At 40.2% G+C, this 20,134-nt stretch overlaps 1 protein-coding gene across 5 annotated transcripts in view; it reads left to right on the top strand.

Moving 5' to 3' along the window:
* PIP5K1B (phosphatidylinositol-4-phosphate 5-kinase type 1 beta) overlaps window positions 1–12,068 on the top strand; it is an 83,770-nt gene extending 71,702 nt beyond the window's left edge. For all 5 annotated transcript variants that reach the window (XM_081943656.1, XM_081943657.1, XM_081943659.1 and 2 more), the window contains exons 14-15: window positions 8,005–8,122; window positions 11,370–12,068. In XM_081943656.1, coding sequence (XP_081799782.1) covers window positions 8,005–8,122; window positions 11,370–11,372 — 121 coding nt within the window. In that variant the 3' untranslated portion in view covers window positions 11,373–12,068. The remainder of the gene's footprint in view (window positions 1–8,004; window positions 8,123–11,369) is intronic.
* Window positions 12,069–20,134: the final 8,066 nt, after the last annotated feature.

Here is a 20,134-nt window from a genome sequence, read left to right as displayed (position 1 = left end):
AGAAGGAATAAATGAAAAGTGATAATGCTACTTCAGCACTCCTTTGCCAAGCTTAAAGATTTGTAAAGTATTTTTTATTACAAAAGAACAAAAGTTGGTGTTAGATTTTAATTACCTTCTCTAGGAATTATGTAAGATTTTTATATTAGTTTAGTTCTATAATACACTTGGTATAAAATCCCCTGTATGTATTTTCTGTGGAATTACTGAAGCAAATCTTCTTAACATTTCTCCGTGATGCTCTTTCTTAACCCTGTGTATCACATTAGGAATTATTTCATACAATTCTAACTTTCTGGGTTCAAAAATTCCATTTTAATATGCAAAACCTGCACAGTTATGAATGTGTATCCAATCGGAACAAAATCCAAATATAAAACCAGACATCATTGGATCTTGAAAAAGCAAAGGAAAAGAACAGTTTCTAAAATTTCAAATCCATATCAATGGTCTGCATCCTGAAAATTCTGGATTTCCTTGTGCCCCTCAAAGGCAAATAGCTTTGGTGATATTCTTTAGAGGAAGAACTGTCGCTCACCCTACACTTCTAAAGGCTCAAATTTATTTTCCAGTTTTTATGGCTAACCTGTGCAGTCCTGTGCATAACTACCATCAGTTGTCACATAGACATTCATGAAGATTCAGAAAGTAGAAAAAGCAAAGCTGTGTCTTGGATCCAAAATCAAACAAGCTCAAACTTGTACAGTTCTATCCAAAGTGTGTCTTTCTAGCCAAAATGGGAATGCAAAAATATTTTCCTCTCCCCCCCTATACACTCCTAAGGGGATTATAAAGTCAAATAATATGATTAGTATTTTATCTACGGAAATATTTTTCAATGACGGTGGTTTCTTTCACTAAAGAAATTAATTAAATTGAGATATATGCTGGTGCGTTTTCTATGGCTTCACATTGACTTTCACAGTGGGAGGGGGGAATTCTGCAGTATTCTTAGTGTTTAAAAAGGTTTGATACCACTATTAACTGATAAATAATAGGAATTCTTGCAACTAAATAAATGTTTTATCATTTTCAATTAAAACCATAATTTTTAAAATAGAAAATTTTAGAAATGTTAAAAATACAATTAAATTTTTAAAAATGTATAGTACAATGATCAGATACTTCAAATAAAAGGATAATTACTGCAATCAGTTGCTCATTTTTGTATAGATTCCCAAATCAACAGGGCATCAAGAGAATGCTTATGCTAACTTTTCTGAATCAGTTCTTGATACGAGGAATGCCAAAATGGCAATGTAGAACATGGGTCAAAGTATTATGAGCAATATAGAACATGGGAAGTATTCCATCTCTGGAATTCCTGTGCATTAATTTCCGAACCATTGTAATTACCGATAAATATATTCATTAATCAAAATAGCTGGTATGAGGTAAAAGCAGGTACTTAATGGAAGCAGCAACAACTATATCAAGGCTCTTGCAAAGTATTTTTTCAAATACTTTTGGAAAGTTTTTAAGTGAGTTTAGTTATGACACAGATCAAATAACTTGAAATTACTGCAGTTGCACAATTCCTGTGGACCGGAAAGCAACCCTTTGGACACTTTCTGTGAGGATTATTGAACACGTTTCTGTCCCATTGCAATTAAACCGATTCTTGATGGTTTCTATGGAATGTAAATAGAAAAATAAATAAAACATCCAGGGTTACTACACTTAATACCCATGGAATGTAATTAATGACATTAGCAAAGGCATGGTCAAAAAGAACAAAAATAAAAGTAAAAGATGACATCATAGATAAGCTCAGGAGAAAGTTCTCTAAAACAATTCAGATTTCAACCATCTTTGAAAATCAGGGTATAGTTTGATATCCACTGGGAGGCTGATTCACAATGTTTACGCTGCCTCAAAAAAGCACTACTTCCTCCGATCAGCACCCCCAACCAACTTCTTGAAAATATGAGATGCAGTAGTCTTACCTTTGTAGTTTAGGCTAATGTTGTCTTGGAGTAGGTAGTATCCACTGTCCCCAATACATATCAGTAATGCAAATATGCTTTATGTGATTTGGTAACACAAAAGAAACTCTAATTGCAATCCATTTTGTTCCAATGTAGAGAAGAATACATTGAAGTATCCGTTCCATGCATTGCTTTTGGGTGGAATTCAGGGGTGGGATTCAGCAGGTTCTGACTAGTTCTGGAGAACCGGTAGTGAAAATTTTGAGTAGTTTGGAGAACCGGTAAATACCACCTCTGATTGGCTGTGCCCCCATCTATTCTCTGCCTCCCGAGTCCCAGCTGATCGGGAGGAAATGGGGATTTTGCAGTAAACTTCTCCTGGAGTGGAGGGGGAATGGAGATTTTACAGTGCCCTTCCCCTGCCATGCCCACCAAGCTACGCCCACAGAACCGGTAGTAAAAAAAAAATTGATTCCCACCATTGAAATTATAGTGTTCTGCAGAAGAATAATTGTAACAAATTTAGATTCAGAGCTATAGGCTGTTCCAATGACATAAGTAACCTTGTTATTATATGTTTGTATGTAGAACTTTCCTTATGATTTTATAATGCAGGATTCTGGTTTACATTGAAGCATTTGCTTCTATGTAAAAATTCCTTCTGCAGACAGTATTTGTATGAGTAACCCACCTTTTTTATTGATATTACAGTGCAATTTTACTTAGGACAGCAACTTCTCAATATCCCTTTCTTGCTGAAATCTATATATATAAATAACTTACTAGGACTTTTTGTGGCTTTTTTGTAGTTGACAATATATCATGCTAACATAGGGATGGTTTTATTCAGTAAAGATTCAATATTCTTGTGTTGGGACAACCATTGTTACCGGTTGGGTATTAAAGACTCAGTGTTAGCAACAGTTAATCTTCCACCAGGTTATTTACATCATATTAGACTAAAATCACTGAAAGATTGGTTTTTTGTTTTTATCTTTATTGGGTATTAATTTAAGGGAAAAAATAGTATGTTGTATTTTCCATGTGCAATATGCAACTGTGTGTTTGAAATGTTTCTAAAAGTCCATAATTGCAACGATTTTTTTCATGATTTCTAAATACAATTGTGGCTATAGATTGTACCTGAATGTAGGTAACTTTTGCAGAAGAGTCATGGTGGGTACACAAGAAGTTACTCTAATGCAGGGTTGACAAAACTCGATTTCATTAAGGGCCACATCAGGTTTGTCTTTGACCTTGGGGGCGGGGCAGGGGGGCATGGCCAACTCAGTGTCACCTGTGTTGAGGGCACCTGTGGTGGCCCAAGCACTCTGCCAGTGAAAACAGAGTTTGGGAGGGCCATGCCCATTCCATTTTTGCTGGCAAAGGGTTGCAGGAGGCAGTTGCAGCTGAAAACGGAGCTCTGGAGGGCCATGTATCATGGGTCGGTCCTTCGCTGTTTCCAAGGCAGCCCTGCAGGCCAGATCTAAGTACCTTGTGAGCCGGATCTGGCTTGAGGGCCTTGAGTTTGACACTCCTGGTGTAAGGGGAATAGATAGATTTTACCAACTATACAACCTAAAATAGCTTTGCCTGAAGAGCATCATCTATACCACAAAACGGTGTTAAGTTTATTGGAAAACAAGTAATTATTTTCTGCAAGGAAGCAGAGAGTTATTTTCAGGGCAGTGTTCTTCATCTTTCTACTCTTTTATGGCTTATTCTTCTTTGCTCCTTCACTGTTATAGCATCTGGTTTCTTTGTGGAGTACACATGGGTATGATCAAAGCCACGTGAGGCAAGAAAGTTAACGCTAATTTGAAGCTAGGTGCCAGTATGATGGTGCCCTGGAGAGCAAGTAAGATCAAGATAGATGGATGGTTTTAAATGGAGTGCCAAAATGTCATTTGAAAAGTGAGGTATTTTCAGCATTGTGAAAAATATTTCCCCAAACCCTCTGAGTTTATCTTCCTTCATTTCAGCAGAACATCAATTTTCAAAGTTTTCTGGGAAAAGCAAGCTATTGCCAGGAAGAAGAGTTAATATTTCTTTGAAATAAAAATAATAATCTTGGAAGAGCCAGTTGATATTAGTGTAGAGTTAGTATCTTGTCTCAGCCATGTCCTGGAAATATAAATGGGTATTTCGTTAGTTAAACTGAACTGAATTGGATGGATTTAATAGTATTAAATGTTGTAAGAAATACTAGTAATTTATGTCTTGCCATGATGTGCAAGATTTATTTGCACAATGTGATGGCATATATATTTACACGATGTCATGGAATTTATACCAATTTACCATGCAGATTTAAATTCTGGAATTTCTGCATGTCTGCTATAGGTAGATAATGTAGCCTAGATATTATCCATTGGTTTTTTATCTAAGTTTGCACTTCTTATAAAACCATTCATCTATTTTGATCTCACCTGTTCTCAAAAGAAACATCATACTGGCTCCTAAATTCCAATTAGTGTTACTTTCTCGCCTCATACGGTTTTCATCATAATCCTCCTACAAAGGTTTTTAAAAAGAGTAAAGGAGTCCCTGCAGATTTTACTCTGCTAGTTGTTCTATCTATAGGGGGCAGTAGTCATCTCCATTTCAAGGTCATTGAGCCAGCACTGTGTGAAGATATTTCTGTGGTCATGTGGCCAGCAGACATCACAGAGCGCTATTACCTTCCCACCAAAGTGGTGCCTACCTATTCATCTACTCACATTTGCATGCTTTTGAACTGCTAGGTTGGCAGAGATTGGGGCAAGTAACGCAAGCTCACCCCATTACGTGGTGCTCAGTCTCAAATCTGGGGTGCAGGCTTTCCAGTCAACAAGCCCGGCATTTTAATTACTGAGCCATTGCGCTTCCATCTTCCTACAAAGGAGTATAACCAATTTCCCTTGGAGATGTATTTCAAAACTTACTAAGCATTCTGTTTAAAATAAGAATCCAATAATAATTGAAATTCAAATTAAGAATATCTATCTGTCATTTATGGTATATCTTTGACTAGGTATACATGATGAACACCTAACTGTAAGAATTAATTTTGATCGATCCGTGCTTGGAATAGACAGAAGATCATGGAGAATAGCAGTACTAATATCCTAGGGGTCTTCCAAATCCAGATGGACAGGCAGGTACTGGCAACTCAAAAGGACATTGTGGTACTAGAGAAGGACTAAAAGACAGCGATGGTGATAGATGTAACCGTGCCAAATGACAGCAACATCAGAAAGAATCAGTATGAGAAATTGGGGAAATACCAGGGTCTGAAGGACAAACTAGAGGAGATGTGGAAAGTAAAGCCCAGTGGTTGTAGGGCTGTGATCCCTAAGCTGGGAGAATGGCTTCAACAGATCCCAAGGAGAACATCAGAGCTCTTTGTCCAGAAGAAGGAAGTGCTAGGAACAGCTAAGATGTTGAACCCTCAAACTCCCAAGCCTATGGTAGAGCACCCGAGATTGAGAAAGATACATACAATCCGTAGGGCAATTTTAAAAATAGTTTCACATCTCCCTTAACTGTAAGACGGCTATTTAATTTATTCATAACATATTGAGCTTCTTAATGGAGCTTTGTAGGAGGAAATTTACAAATGACTTTAGGATTCTTGAAATAGAAATTCCTTTTTAGATTGATCATTGCCTTTAAAGCTACACAATGCAGAATATGGGATATAACCAGCAACTGCATCAAATCTGGCCATCCAATTTAATCATTTAGAGAATGTCTATTGAGAGTTCCTTCACCCCTTCTTCTGATAAGGGGATGTAGATAAGAAATACGTACAGCACCATGTATTTTTTAAGAATGAATTAGAACTGTGAATGTCGAGGTTGAGGTTTTTATTGAGTGATCCTAAGTAACTTTGGATGATTCTCTAGCTCTTAGGCCAGTGATGGCGAACCTTTTTTGGCTCACGTGCCATAAGTGGGGGGAGCGCAGGGGGGGTCGTGTGCGGGCGTGCCACACCCATAATGCAATGTGAGACACCCAGTGCACATGCGCACACTACAGTTGCGACCCCCATTTTTGCAAGTTTTTTTCGCCCTACCCAGGCTCCCCCGCCCCTCTGGAAGCCCTCCGGAGGCTTCAGGGACCTTCAGGGGGCTTCCCTGAAGCCTTCGGAGTGCTCAAAACGACCCTCCGATCAAACTTGAAGTCACTTCCGGTTTGCTTGGAGGGTCGTTTTAAACACTCCGAAGGCTTCAGGGACCTTCCCTGAAGCCTCCGGGGCAGTCAAAACAACCCTCCGAGCAACAACCCTCTGAGCAAACAGGAAGTCCGTTCCCAAACTTCCGGTTTGCCCATAGGGCCGTTTTTTTGCACTCCAGAGGCTTTAGGGAAGCTCATGAAGCCTCCGGAGGGCCTCTGGGGGGACGGGGGAGGCTCTTTTCGCCCTCCCCAGGCTCCTATAAAGCCTCTGGAGCCTGGGGAGGGTGAAAAACGGCTTTTAAAAAGGGTGAACTCAGCTGGCCAGAGCACGCATGCGCGCTGGCCAGCTGACAGGGCAGCGCCTTGCGTGCCCTGACAAATGGCTCCGTGTGCCACCTGTGGCACGCGTGCCATAGGTTCGCCATCACTGTCTTAGGCTAACCTATTTCAAACAATTGTTGTGTGGGGAAAAATGTGGAGAAAAGAGAGTTGTGGCTTCTTTTGGGAAAAAGTGGGATTAAAAAATATATATACTGCTTATGGTGGTGCAATACCTAATGTGGGACTGATTAAATTCTCCCAACCCTTTTAAAGATATGAGGGTATTAGGAAGCGAATGAGTAAATAATCTGAAATACCTAAAACCAGTAATTCACAATAAATTTAACAGTGAGGCCAACATTTATAAAGATATCCAGCAGAGAGCAGCTGAAGAAGCCAAAGCTTCATCAAACAAGGGCAAATCAGAAACATGGGTGGGTAGAAGCAAAGCAATATTTCTGGCAAAGCCTGTCTGGAAATAACGGTTTCTAAAGCCCACCTGTGCCACAGTTGTTCGCTTTTAGCCCTGGGAAAACTTTAGAGCGTGCCCTGGATCATTGGACTTGAGCCTATGAACCCTAGCTTTCTTAAGGCACGATAAAGCTTTGGCCTGCTCTAGTGATGTGTATATGAATAAGAATCTTGCTCAAGCCACAATCATTTATCTGTGAAGCCAAACTAGTCTTGTGGCTATAGAACTGCCTTCGTGCTCATTCATAAATGTGTATATATTATGTTATGGAAGTACTTCCCTTCCTATTTTGATAGAAAGGTAACTACTATACAGGGTTTTTGTGGAAATGTTACTGTTTATTTTTTCCTTCTTTGAATTATGAATCGTTCTAAAATCTGTGCAAAAACACATGAATAAAACTCTTTAATGTGACAGATTATTTAGTCACAGCTGTAATAATATATTTATAGCATGAGATGAATAAAACAGGAAAAGCCACAACATATCACTCACTCTGGAGCCTGGCTCATTCTATGGGTGTATCAGGTTTTGCTTTTCCTGTTTCTAAATAACCATAATAAATTAACAGCTCTTAGGTTGTGTGTGGATGTTGTGTGTATAAACAGACAAAGAATGCAGAAGTGCCTTTAGGCTGCTGACTTCTGGAAATCACAGTGTATAAATACATTAAGTTTATTTATGACACTGCCAACAACAATTTATACATGACCGGTTTCTCCCTAGTGTAATGTTGGGAAGTTGTTTTTGTAGCATTAGAATATAATGAGGATATATAATTAAGTGGAGATTTTTTTAGTATCCAAAGGAGTATTTCTATTGTTCCTGTTAAGTATTTTAATATAATGCATGCTAGGGATATATAGCAAAATCACAATTCAGGAGATTGTTGTTTCTAGACAAAATGCTTGAGAACAGCTAGTGTATTGTAGCATCGAGGCTTGGCAAGTTTCTGGATGCCAAAGGGCTTGGTCTTTGATTAAGTAATATTTTGGTAGAGTTGCATGGCAACCCAGCATTAACCAGACCTTGACAAATGTGAAAAAAAGCTCTTTAATAGGCCAGGAATTGCCAAAATGGTTCTTCATTTTATGAATGCTTGTTGTATATTCTTTTCCCATCCAGTAAAGGGTTGCCTTCAAGTTCAACATTCACTTTAGAAGACAGTGCCATCTGTTTGACTTCAGAACAGAGCACGGTGGAAACTGAGACTGATAATGCTTCGGTCCTGGATATATATTTGGTAAGTGGTCCAATCATGTTAATAATGTTTTAATTACATTTTTAAAGCATTTATCTTTCACCTTGCCTTTGAATCATTGCATGTTGTAATCTGCTCATGGTATAGCGTAAATATTTCATTCCTAAGTGTGCCTTTCCAGAAACTAGAAAATGTAAAGTATTTCCAAGCTATCGCCGCATTTTTCCAACATTGATAATGCAGGATGCTCAAATTTTGAGGACCTCCATACATGATGATTACACCTTTGTTTGATAATAGGTTTATTTTTAGTTCAGGAAATGGTTTTCAAGTAAAGCATTAGAGTTTTGCAGACCCATGAGTGAATCAGTTTTCCACAAGTGGGAACTCTCAGTTTATCCTACCACCCAATTCTTGTCTCCTAAGCTTCCTTCTGATTCCCTGCACAGTCTTTGTATTTCAAGAATCTCAGTAATGAAAGTGACCCTGGGCCACCTGGGAAGTGTCTCTGACGTTTTCTCTTCATCTCTTTTGTGGCTGTGATGGAACTAGCAGATTGGTTATTATTACAGATTATTCTGTTAATTTCCCAGAGTGTTTCCATTTGCATAGTCATTAAAATAGATCGTGTTTGGGAATACTACTATAAATAATCCTGTTTTAGGATTGTATTCAAGAGTAAGTGTTTCTTGACCCTAATGATTATATTTTAAGAAATAAAATATACCTTTTTGGAAAAAAAATACAGATTCTAGGGAAAAGGAAATTGTTAGGAATACTGTAATGTCAGAGTACCTTCCAGTAACTGCCTTTGTCAGCACCGCCTCTATATTCAACATGGCAGATGTCAGGATATTTGCATCAATTTTTTAAATTTTTATTAACCGTAACAGCTTTCTGCAGGGAAACTGTAAAAAGATAGCACAATGCAGCCCTCGGCTCAGAAAGTTTTCTTTAATGTTCTAGTTTTGGCTGATTGTAACAATCATACTCAGAATAAATAGTGTGTTATTTAGCTGCAAAACCATTCTATCAGCTGCTGAAATTCTGGGCCTCTCTTATTTTATATGTCTGTGTGTGAATAAATAAACACATTTCTTTTTTGTTGTATGTATGTATAGAGGGAGGAAGAAGAGAGAGATAACATTTTTATGTCTATATGCACTGAAAGACCTATGTTTATACCTCATTATTTCATCTTGAGAAGCAAACTCTGTGTGAATCTCTTACTTTTGAAACCAAACACAGCAGCCTCTTCTTGAGTCAAAGTTTGTCTGTAGCAAAGCAACAAAAAGTGGAAATCACCAATAAGCAGTCTTTGTTTTTGCTCTTTTGTCCAAGTGTTAGCATTCATATACACAGGCACCCTAGTTACTCTGAATGAAAAGCTTAATCCGAGCAGCCAAGATTCTGTTAGATTCATTTTAAAGTAAAACATTATCCTAAGATGATTTTTATCTTTTTATTTTGACTAGCTTTGCACATGAATACAAAATAACTCACAATAAATTCAAGGCATACAGGAAAGGAGAAAGAACATTGAGTAAAAAAGCTGAACTAAACCAGTCAAAGATTCAATGCCATTAGATATGTATGGCCAAACATAGAATCTCAGGGCCATTTTATCAAGTTCTGTCGTCATCGGATGTAATATGCGTCACTAGTGGAGGTGTTAAGTAAGAATGAGCAACTTTTGAATACAGCTTATTCCTAGTGATTACTGGCTCTGAACAGTTTTTCAAGCTTGTTCTTTGTGGGATAAGGTCAAATCATGCAGGCATTTAATAATTTCATGCAGAGTATAGAATAATTCAATTATAATGTTAGCAACAATCTCTTTATCAGTTATTTCTCAAGATTAAAATCATCATTGCAATTATTTTGTTAAATGAATTAATGCCATTGCCAAAACTAGAACCTTCTAAGTCTTCAAAGAAACAGTAAACAAGTCTCAATGTTGTCTTTCAAAACACAATACTGCCACCTATTGCTGATAAAATAGCATAGGCATCTTTTATTTGACTTGACATGTCATTTGTGTACAGGTTTGTATAAAACTCTAACTTACTATTTGCCAGGAGAGTTCAAAACAAAGCAATAATGTACTGCTACTTATCCCAATTATCAGTTTCATAAGTTCAGTTTTTTTTTAAAAATAGATTGTAAATGTAACTGCATTACAGTATTTAACTGAATGATTGTTCTCCATAAAGCTTTTTAAACCTTTTAAACATAAAACAGTTGCCTGTTTTAAATTTTAATGGGAAAAATATGGGTCATAAATATAACTCCCAGTTTTTAAGTATTAATTACCAACATGATCTACTAGTTTATAACCTACTAAAGGGGTGTCAAACTCGGGGGGGGCGTAACCAGCTCAATGTCACTTGTATCGGGGGCACCTATGGTGGTCCGGGCGGGGCTGGGGGTATCCATTGTGGAGGAAGGTGAGATCAAGGAACACGCCAAACTCTTGTCTAAGCAGTAAAGAAACATTGGTATTGTTAAAAATAGATGGAGAAGAACTACCTTTGAAGCCAGACTTCCTAGCAGTTTTAATTCTTTAATTCTAGCAGTTTTAAGGTGATATTATATTGTGGTCTCACAATCAGTCCTCCCATGAAATTCTCAGGAATAGGGCAGTACTGTCCTTCAGCTCAAAGATACTACCTTTCTGAAATACACAAACATGTTTTTCTAATAAAGCATATCACGTGAAGAAAAGTGATATGTTATCAGTTTGATATTGAGTGACTTTTGTTTTCTACCAAAATATTTGGCAGGCATATAGCCGGCATGTTTTTATTATTAGTATACATTTTTGTTTCTAAAAACAAACCTATTAACTTGAAATTGCTGCAGATTTGGTCACATGTAATAGAATTGGAACACCCACTGAAAAAGAGTGAGCAATAAGGAGAGAAAAGGAAGGCAAATATATGTATAATTGGGAGCAGACCACAAAAACGTCCCAAATATTATTATTCTATCACTGGAGATTCGGTTTTAACTGCCAAAGTATTACTCAAAAAATAGTTTCTAATGGGTACCTTTTTGTGTTTTTAGAAGAAGAAAAATAGATCATTGCAGCATATGGCTGTCATTATTGTACAATAAACATTCAGTATTAAAATATGGTGTGGTTACTATAGAAAAGCTGATCTATAAGCTATTTTAGGACAAAAAGCAGTACACAAAGGCAGCAATATATTTTCCAGCTTTACACGTGTAAGCAAATAAGACTCCTGAATGTTATTCTTTTGTAAAATGTTTTTTTTTCTTTTTACAGTAACAGAAGATGAAAGAAAATGAGCATATTTTAACAAATGCACTTTCTGCACTTCAGATTTATGAGGAAAATTTTTGTTAAGCCTGGTAAACAAAGTCTTAATCATCAAAGCTTTACAGAAATAATCAAACAGTTCTTGAACTATAGACATCCCATCCTAGACTCAGCAGATATGATGGGAAACATTCCACAATTAATCACGGCCTGCTGTTGCCTGCTCAACTGTGAAGCCTTGCCTCGTCCATCTTTTTAGCTGCTACTTCTACTTTCCTATTGTCTTTTCAGGACTTGAAGGTGATATTTTCATTTGCATGTATTCAGTGATCATGGACAAAAATATCTAATCCGCCTTTCCTATTTAAAGAGCCATCTTCATAGTGGTGACTATTCTATAAATCAATTCTGCTTTTCTCCCTTCCCCCCAGAATTATGATTGCTCATCTGTTAATTTCATACAAGAGGTAGTATGTCTGCACATAACTTTATGGAAACTGTCTTCTATAAAGAAATTTTCACTGTTTATTAGTGAAATAAAGAAGCTATTTATAACAAAGCCTTATGTTGTGTACATATATTGTCTTTGAAATATTTGTGATTAGATATATTGCTTGTAAAGGATAAATTACATAATTTATTTAGTATATTCTACTGTAAACTATAGTTTTATTGACAAATAAAGTATTTTGTTCTCAAAATAAATATTGCTGAGAGTCTTTAAACTTAATGGATGCCTTATTTGTATCAAATTCCCTTTTTTAGACTGCTATGGTACATTACACAAGATGAAAAAGGGGAATTTCTATAAACTGCTTTTTACACAGAACATGATTGCAAAGCAAAATCCTAAACTAAAATAAATAAGATTTCACATTTTATTTTTCATGGAAAAGTGTGTAATTGACATTCCATTTGAGGAAATAATAGGACTTTTGATTAATCTTAAATAAAAACTAGCACAAGCTTCAGATATCTGAAAATACTTAAGAATCTGGATGTTGAAATGTAGCATTTTGAGAAATTTTAAAATATCAATTTTAAAATGTATGGAAACACATAGGATTGCTATGTTTACAATGTGTGTTCCAGAAATAGGAACATTTTATATAGCACGAAAACATGGCCTAGACAGGTTTTTCCTCCTAGCTACAATACCTTAAAAACATTTTTGGAGGACCACTGGGAAATATAAAATATGAATCAGTAGAACAGATTGTGTGTAACCTTTTCTCCATGGCACTTTGATCCTATAGTTTTATGGCTTAGAAAATATTCTTTCATATAAGTGGAAGAATTTCTGGTTTTGCTAACCGAAAACATGTCTTGCAAGTGAATTTTATGTGTGCTTATCTCTTTCAATCTGTATTTATGCATGAATAAAGTAGCCATAATACATTATTTAAAAGTTTACATTAAGTATGTAAAGGTTCAGGTTTGCCTTCTAGTTCATGGAATTTGAGCTTGTGCATTTTTGTGCGCACATGTATATAAAAAGTATCAGCATAACCATACTTGATAATGATTATCTAAGATTATTCTAAAAATCCTAAAAATATATATGATATATTTACCAACATATACCAACATATCACACCTTTTCTTTATTTTATAATTCTGGTTTTCTATGAGTCATGGGAGTGCAGTGCACTGTTCCCTCTAAGGTGTGCGGCTGCGCGGCCGCGCATGTGGCAAGAAAACACCGCGCAGCAGTTTCGAACTGCCGCGCAGTGATTTCTACTGTCACAGGCGCCGGAGGCTGGGGAGGTCCTTTGCAGACGGCTAGAACTGGCCGCCCGCAAAGGACCTCCCCGGACTTGTTTTGGTGAGCGCGGGGCAACTGACGCTAGTTCAGCAAAGCAAGCCCGGGGAGGTCCTTTGTGGGCGGCCAATCCTAGGTGCTTGTGCCCGGCGCTGCGGATAAAATAAACTCCCAAAGCCCCTGCCGCTACCGGAATATCTGCTGCCGCCTCCTCCTCTAACAGCACCACCACATTTGCTGCCCGACGCTGCGGCAGAGGTGAAGCCGCCAAAGCTCCCGCCGGCGCCCCCGCCCATGGCAGCGGCGCCTCCCCCTCTGTTCGGAGCACCTGAGCTGAGCCCCGCATTACCCCTGCCCCCTCCTCCTCTGCTGTGCTTTTGAGGAGCCATGAGGAGCCAGTAGGAAGGCGGCGGAGGGTGCAGGAGCAGGGGAAAAAGGCCTCATGGCTTCTCAAAAGCACGGCGGAGGAGGAGAAGGCAGCAGGGGTAACGTGGTGCCCAGCTCAGGTGCTCCGAGTGGAGGGGGACGCGCCACCGCCGCTGCTACGGGCGGGGGCACCAGTGGGAGCTTTGGCGGCTTCACTCCAAATGTGGTGGTGCTGTTGGAGGAGGAGGAGGAGGAGGTGGCAGCTGTTATTCTGGTGGCGGCAAGGGCTCGTCGGCATCTTCAGCGGCAGCCCTGCCCCCTGTGAAAAAAACCGAAGATGGAGCAGATCCACGCAGATGACATCGCCGCAACATGACTGGAGGAGGAATTCTGGGAGTTGAAGTCCACAAGTCTTCAAGCTGGCAGGTTTGAAGACCCTGGGTTTTTTTTTCTAAAGGGTTAAGGGTGCAAGGGTCTTGCAACTTGACAGCTTTAAGACTTGCATGCTTCAATGCCAGAGTTCCTGAGCCAACATGACTGGAGGAGGAATTCTGGGAGTTGAAGTCCACAAGTCTTAAAGCTGTCAAGTTTGAAGACCCCTTGGGGTTTTTTTTTCTAAAGGGTTAGGGATGCAAGGATCTTGTAACTTGACAGCTTTAAGACTTGTGTGCTTCAAATGCCAGAGTTTCTGACCCAACATTTTGGTTGCTAAGCAGGAGCGTTGTTAAGTGATACTATATAACACTTTTAATTAAGCGGGTACCTTGAATAAACATAACTTTGAGTTTCAAATAATACTGATTTTGTTGTTGTCTTAGGTGACACCTGTGAAAAAAATTCAGGTGCTGCTCAGGCATAAAAATGTGCCGCTCAAACACTATACTTTTCTGCTCACACTGAAAAAAAATTAGAGGGAACATTGGTGCAGTGGTTAGAATGCAGTATTGCAGGCTAATACTGCTCACTGCCAGAAGTTCGATCCTGACTGGCTCAAGGTTGACTCAGCCTTCCATCCTTTTGAGGTTGGTAAAATGAGGACCCAGATTGTTGGGGGCAATAAGCTGACTCTATAAACTACTTAGGGAAGGCTGTAAAGCACTATGAAGCGGTATATCAGTCTGAGTGCTTATTGCTATTACTATCTTGGATTCATTCTGTCTGCCCCTATAAATATTCACAGTCCAAGACTTTTTAAAAGTGGCTTATTGGTTTCACCAGCTGATGCATCTGACTTTCAGAATGAGCAGCTGGGCTTCAGAATCTCCTTTTTGAAAAAAGCAGTTTTTGCACTGAAGAACTGATTAAAACAGACCTGGCTAGTTTATAGGTCAGTGCTTTGTATGAACGTAAGGAAGGCAGTTTCTATATAATTCAAAGCACCCAGGCTATTTCGGTAAACCACAATTCAGCTTGCTATGGATTTTATATGCTTTGTGAGCATGGCCACACAGATGGTTATTGCAAAGATTGCTTTCATAGTTGAGCTGTGTGTATTTAGGCCAAAAGTGTGTGCTACAGTGGTTACGGTTGGAAAAAGGGGCACCAGGGCATGTTGCACAAGGAGCACAAACCTGCATCTCTGTAAATCGGATATATCTCTTTAGCAGGATTGCACTGCAGCTGCAAGTCTGTACAATGCAAGAGAAAAAAATGCAGCTGCTTGAAGAAGTTGCAGACAAGTGGTGTGGTAACAGCCCGCAAGCTCCAAAGCTCTTTTTTATCCATCAACTTGCAATGCAATGCAATGCAATGCAATGCAATGCAATGCAATGCAATGCAATACAATACAATACAATACAATACAATACAATACAATACAATACAATAGCAGAGTTGGAAGGGACCTTGGAGGTCTTCCTAGGCAGGAAACCCTATATCGTTTCAGACAAATGGTTTTCCAACATCTTCTTAAAGACTTCCAGTGTTGGGGCATTCACAACTTCTGGAGGCAAGCTGTTCCACTGATTAATTGTTCTAACTGTCAGGAAGTTTCTCCTCAGTTCTAAGTTGCTTCTCTCCTTGATTAGTTTCCACCCATTGCTTCTTGTTCTGTCCTCAGGTGCCTTGGAGAATAGTTTGACTCCCTCTTCTTTGTGGCAACCCCTGAGATATTGGAACACTGCTATCATGTCTCCTCTAGTCCTTCTTTCTATTAAACTAGACATACCCAGTTCCTGCGACTGTTCTTCATATGTTTTAGTCTCCAGTCCCCTAATCATCTTTGTTGCTCTTCTCTTGAAGCGCTGCATTGCCCTCCTTTGCTATTCTAGGCCCCAAACACTGGCTTCGTGTTTCCTGTTTTGAAATACAGGCCAATATCAATTAGAATTAAAAAGGAGAAACTGGGTGTCTTCTGTTCTTTTCAGTCAGTGACTCCCCCTTCCCCTCACTGTGCTCTCTGATCTTAACCTGCTTCCCTCAAGGCATTGCCAGAACTCAAAATTCAAAAAACACATCAGCCATCTGCTGAGTCATTTGTGCTCATATTTTAACTGGGAAGAGACGAAGATGAAGGAATGCCCCTACTAAAAATATATCAGATGGCTGGATCTCAGAGCACACTCCAGTGGGATTTAGAGAGGACCACATTGTATGTCTCGGAAACATTGTAGAGCAGAGGATGGACGGTGGTGCTGTCACACTGTAACACCAGCAAATCCCAATCAAAGCTGGAAATGCTTTTGCAGATGTAGTGGTGAATTACATAACACGTTCAGTTAACTCGGGAGGGCAACTATGGCAGGTTTATGATCTATATAGCCATCTCTGCTGTTGTTCCTGCCCTCTGGAACACCTTGCCCTTCCCTGATGCGAGGTTGGCCCAACCCTTCTATCTTTCATAAAGGCCTAAAGACATGGCTTTGCCAGTTGGCTTGGGGCCTCAGTGGAGAAACAGCGCAATGGAGGTGGTTGAGTAATAACAGATCCCACCTCCCACCTCCAGTCCGCCTCCACCCTCCCCATGTGTCTTTGGTTTTAAAGTTTGGTTTTAACTTTTTATGTTTTAACTTATATGTAACTGTAAGCCATCCAGAGTTACCCTATGGGCAGCCAATAAATTTTATAAATAAATAAACTCCCAGAATTCCTGAGCCGGTGTGGTCTGCGGGTCATAAGGTCACCATAGATGCCCACTCTTGAATTATTATATCATAGAAATAGTTTGATGTGAGCAGTCTTCCTATGTTTCTGGACTGTTAGAATCATCAACTGAACAAACCAACATGTTAACACTTTAAAAGAAAGGGTGTCTGTCAGCTATATAGGAGTGGCAGAGGCTATCATGGTTTTGAGGCCCTTTGTGGTAGTCCAAACAAGAAGCCCAGCCGGGAACACCACCTCTATCTTTCTTGTAAGGTTGTATTAACACAATCTTGCATGTCTGAAAGTATTTTTGTCCTCTTATCGCCAGGAAACTAGGGAAGGTCCCTTCCAAAATGCTTCCCACACTTCCTTCTTTTTCATGCTGATTATCCAGAATTTGCCTCCTGTCTCCCAAGATCATTCCCACATACCATTAGTAGTGGTGGTGGGGTCATCCTGGAGGAAAATCTCTATGTGGAAAAAGTCAGATTCCTGCCCATGCACAGACTCTGCCTGTCAAAGAGAGCACTTGTGAAGGAAAAAATGTGCAAGAGAAAAGATTTTACTATTAGCTGAGTTCTTAATGCGCTACTATAAATGTATTATTGTGATGCACTATAAATACAGATGAACTTGGGTGAGAACTAGACCAGGTGTTCTCTACTCACTGTTTGGGAAAGGATCCGGGATTGGGGGGCGGGGGAGGAATGGCAAGGAGGATATATTAAACTTTTGGCCTGGTGCTTGATACTTTGGGAAACTCTAACGAGGTACTTAAGCCAGTCAAACTATTTACATTATGCCTCTCCAAAAAATAATAAGCACTCATCTTTTAAATAATTGGTTTCTCTGTACAGTAAGCATTTATTTATTTTTTTAAAAGCCGATTAAAGGAGGAAGAATTCCACTTACCCTGTTTTATTTTAAAGAACTATTTTAAGTGCTGAATTGAAACTCTTCCTGTCCAATCCTGCATTTTAAGCTGTATAATTGGTTTTGGCAGCAGCTAGATAAATTTGTTTCGGTATAAAAACGAACCAGTTTTAGGACTGATCCGTTTGTGATTGGGAGACCACTGGGAGGTCTTGGGATCACAGGCGTAGGCCCAATAGGTAACAGAAAACTATTCTGGAAGGAGGGCAAGCCACTTCTGTCCTACTGAATGTGACTGTGTACTTATCAGGAGTTGAGATTACTCAAAGAGTCTTTAGCTTGCATTTGTAGGATTCTCAGAACTTGTTCAACTTGATTCTCCAGAGCCACAGCACATTGTTTCATCCAAAATAATCTTTAAAGGAATACTAGATGACCCACGACCAGTTTCCTTACTTAAAAAGAGAAACAGGAATGACCACTAACAGCTGACAATCAGCTGTGAAATGAGACAACTGCAGAGTTTTGGGTCTCTAGCAAAGTGAATCATGTTGTGTTTGCAGTGTTCAGTGCCTCACTAAACTGCCTTGCAGAGGCCTACTTTACTTTTCCAGGCCCTATAATCGGAGAGAAAAATCAATATGCTATAGAATGTTTTCCAATGCATGTAGTTATTCTAGTTTGGCTACTTAGCATAAGGAACGCAAACAACAACCAAGCAGAGCACAAGAGAAAACAGGAGCAGTTTTCAGCCCTAATTTGAACAAGATTTTAGCTCTGGTTAAGGTTGTATGTTTAGCCATACAGCATGTAACTAAAAAGATGGTTTTCTTTTTGCACACAATGCACAGAATGACAAACAAGCCAGCCATATTTTAGCCTAGCTACCCTAGTACATTGAACAACGACATGTTTACTTTATGGTTCTGTTAGATACTAGCTTCAGTTATAATGGTTTCCACCAAGGTCCTCTGTTCCGGTGGGAACAGAGGTTTAATCTCATTGGTCGAAGGGTCTGACAGCTGCTGTCAGACTCAACCTTCGCTGGATTGTTCATACTTGTTGTGTTATAATAAAGAGCTGTTGTTACTGTTAGCCTGTGTGTGCCTGTCCATTACCCGATCTAACACTGGCGACGAAGGTGGGATTGGAAGGCAACTAGGCGAACCAAAAAGAACGTAGCAATCCAGCAAGTAAATCCAGCCCAGAGCTCAGCGCAGCTTCGAGCGGCCATTTTTGAGCAGCAAACTCAAAACGCCCTCAGAACACAAAATGGCCATGCACGCCCCACCAACGCCGTATGACCCAGACCCAGAATCATATATGCTGAGGTTCGAATGCTTCTTCGAAGCCAACGACCTCATGGGGCTTTCTGAAGGCCGCAAGAAGAACATGTTCCTCGGTTACTGTGGACGGGAAGTGTTCGAAACAGCCAAAGACCTCTCTGAGCCAACGCCGCTACCATCAGTCGCTTGGTCAGTGCTCCAACAGACGCTGAGGACTCACTACGCTCCCAAGCCTTCTAAGTACATCCGCCAGGACGAATTTAATATTTGCAACCAAAAGGAACGCGAATCAATCAACGAGTAAGTTGCAGCACTACGGAAGGCCGCAGCATACTGCGAGTTCCGAGACCTAGACAAACTTATTCTTGACCGCGTCATATGCGGTGTGCGGGACATAAATTTACAGAGGAGTTTACTTGCCAAATCTGACCTCACTCTACAAATTACCTTGGATAAAACCAGGGCATCAGAATTGGCCGTTAAGTCTACAGAAACCCTGCAGTGCCAAAGCACTCTGCAAGACACGTGGAAGAGCGCACGTGCATATTGCAAGGCTGCAGAGGCCAAGAACTCAGAAGACGAAGATGACAGCTGCAGCATGCGCAGTAGCCGCACCAAGCTGGTGCGCAAATTCAAACCGTGTCTCCCGTCTTGCGCTAGCTGCGGAGGAGACCATGCCAGGTCGTTTTACCATTTCCACAACGCTATCTGCCAGCGCTGCAAGCGAAAGGGGCACATCGTCGACGTTTGCAGAAGCAAGCATCCCACGACGACCTGGCAGCCAAGAAGCTGACCTAATCACCAGCAGAGGCCCGACCAAGGGGCATGGCAGCCACCACCACGGCGCTCGGAGGGCGACACCAGAGTCACCTACCACACCTCAATCGGCCAAGTCCGCACAAGGCGGTCAAAAAAGCTGAAGATCACAGTCCTCATCGAGGGCTCTCCATGCGAGATGGAGATCGACATGGGGTCATCATTGACTATCATGTCATGGTCTACACAAAAGCAAGCTATCCCTAGCTTGAAGAAGCAACATCTACGCACCCCTGACATCCGCCTTTGCAATTATCAGGGGAACTGAGTCCCCATTGTGGGCCAGGGCACCTTCCGGGTGAACTTCAACAACTTCAGCAGTCAGCTCCCAGTGACGGTGGTCAGCGGTGACCTGCAGAGCCTCCTGGGGCTTGACTGGTTTGAAGCCCTGGGCCTAGAAGTGACTGGTATCAACGAGAGCGCCGACGAGCTACTCGCAGACCCTACCCCTGAGACGCCAGTCCTTCATTTTGACTGCTTAGTGACTGGTCCCATCTCGTTTAGTGACATTGCCCGCCACTCTGCAAGAGACTCCATGATCAAACAGGTTTTGAACTGGGTGTGGAGGGGGACTGGGTCATTGT

This window comes from Natrix helvetica (genome assembly GCF_964273705.1).
Source record: "Natrix helvetica genome assembly, chromosome: 2".
NCBI lineage: Eukaryota > Metazoa > Chordata > Lepidosauria > Squamata > Natricidae > Natrix > Natrix helvetica.
Note: the sequence above shows the minus strand (reverse complement) of the source record. Positions and strands in the feature narration are given on the sequence as shown.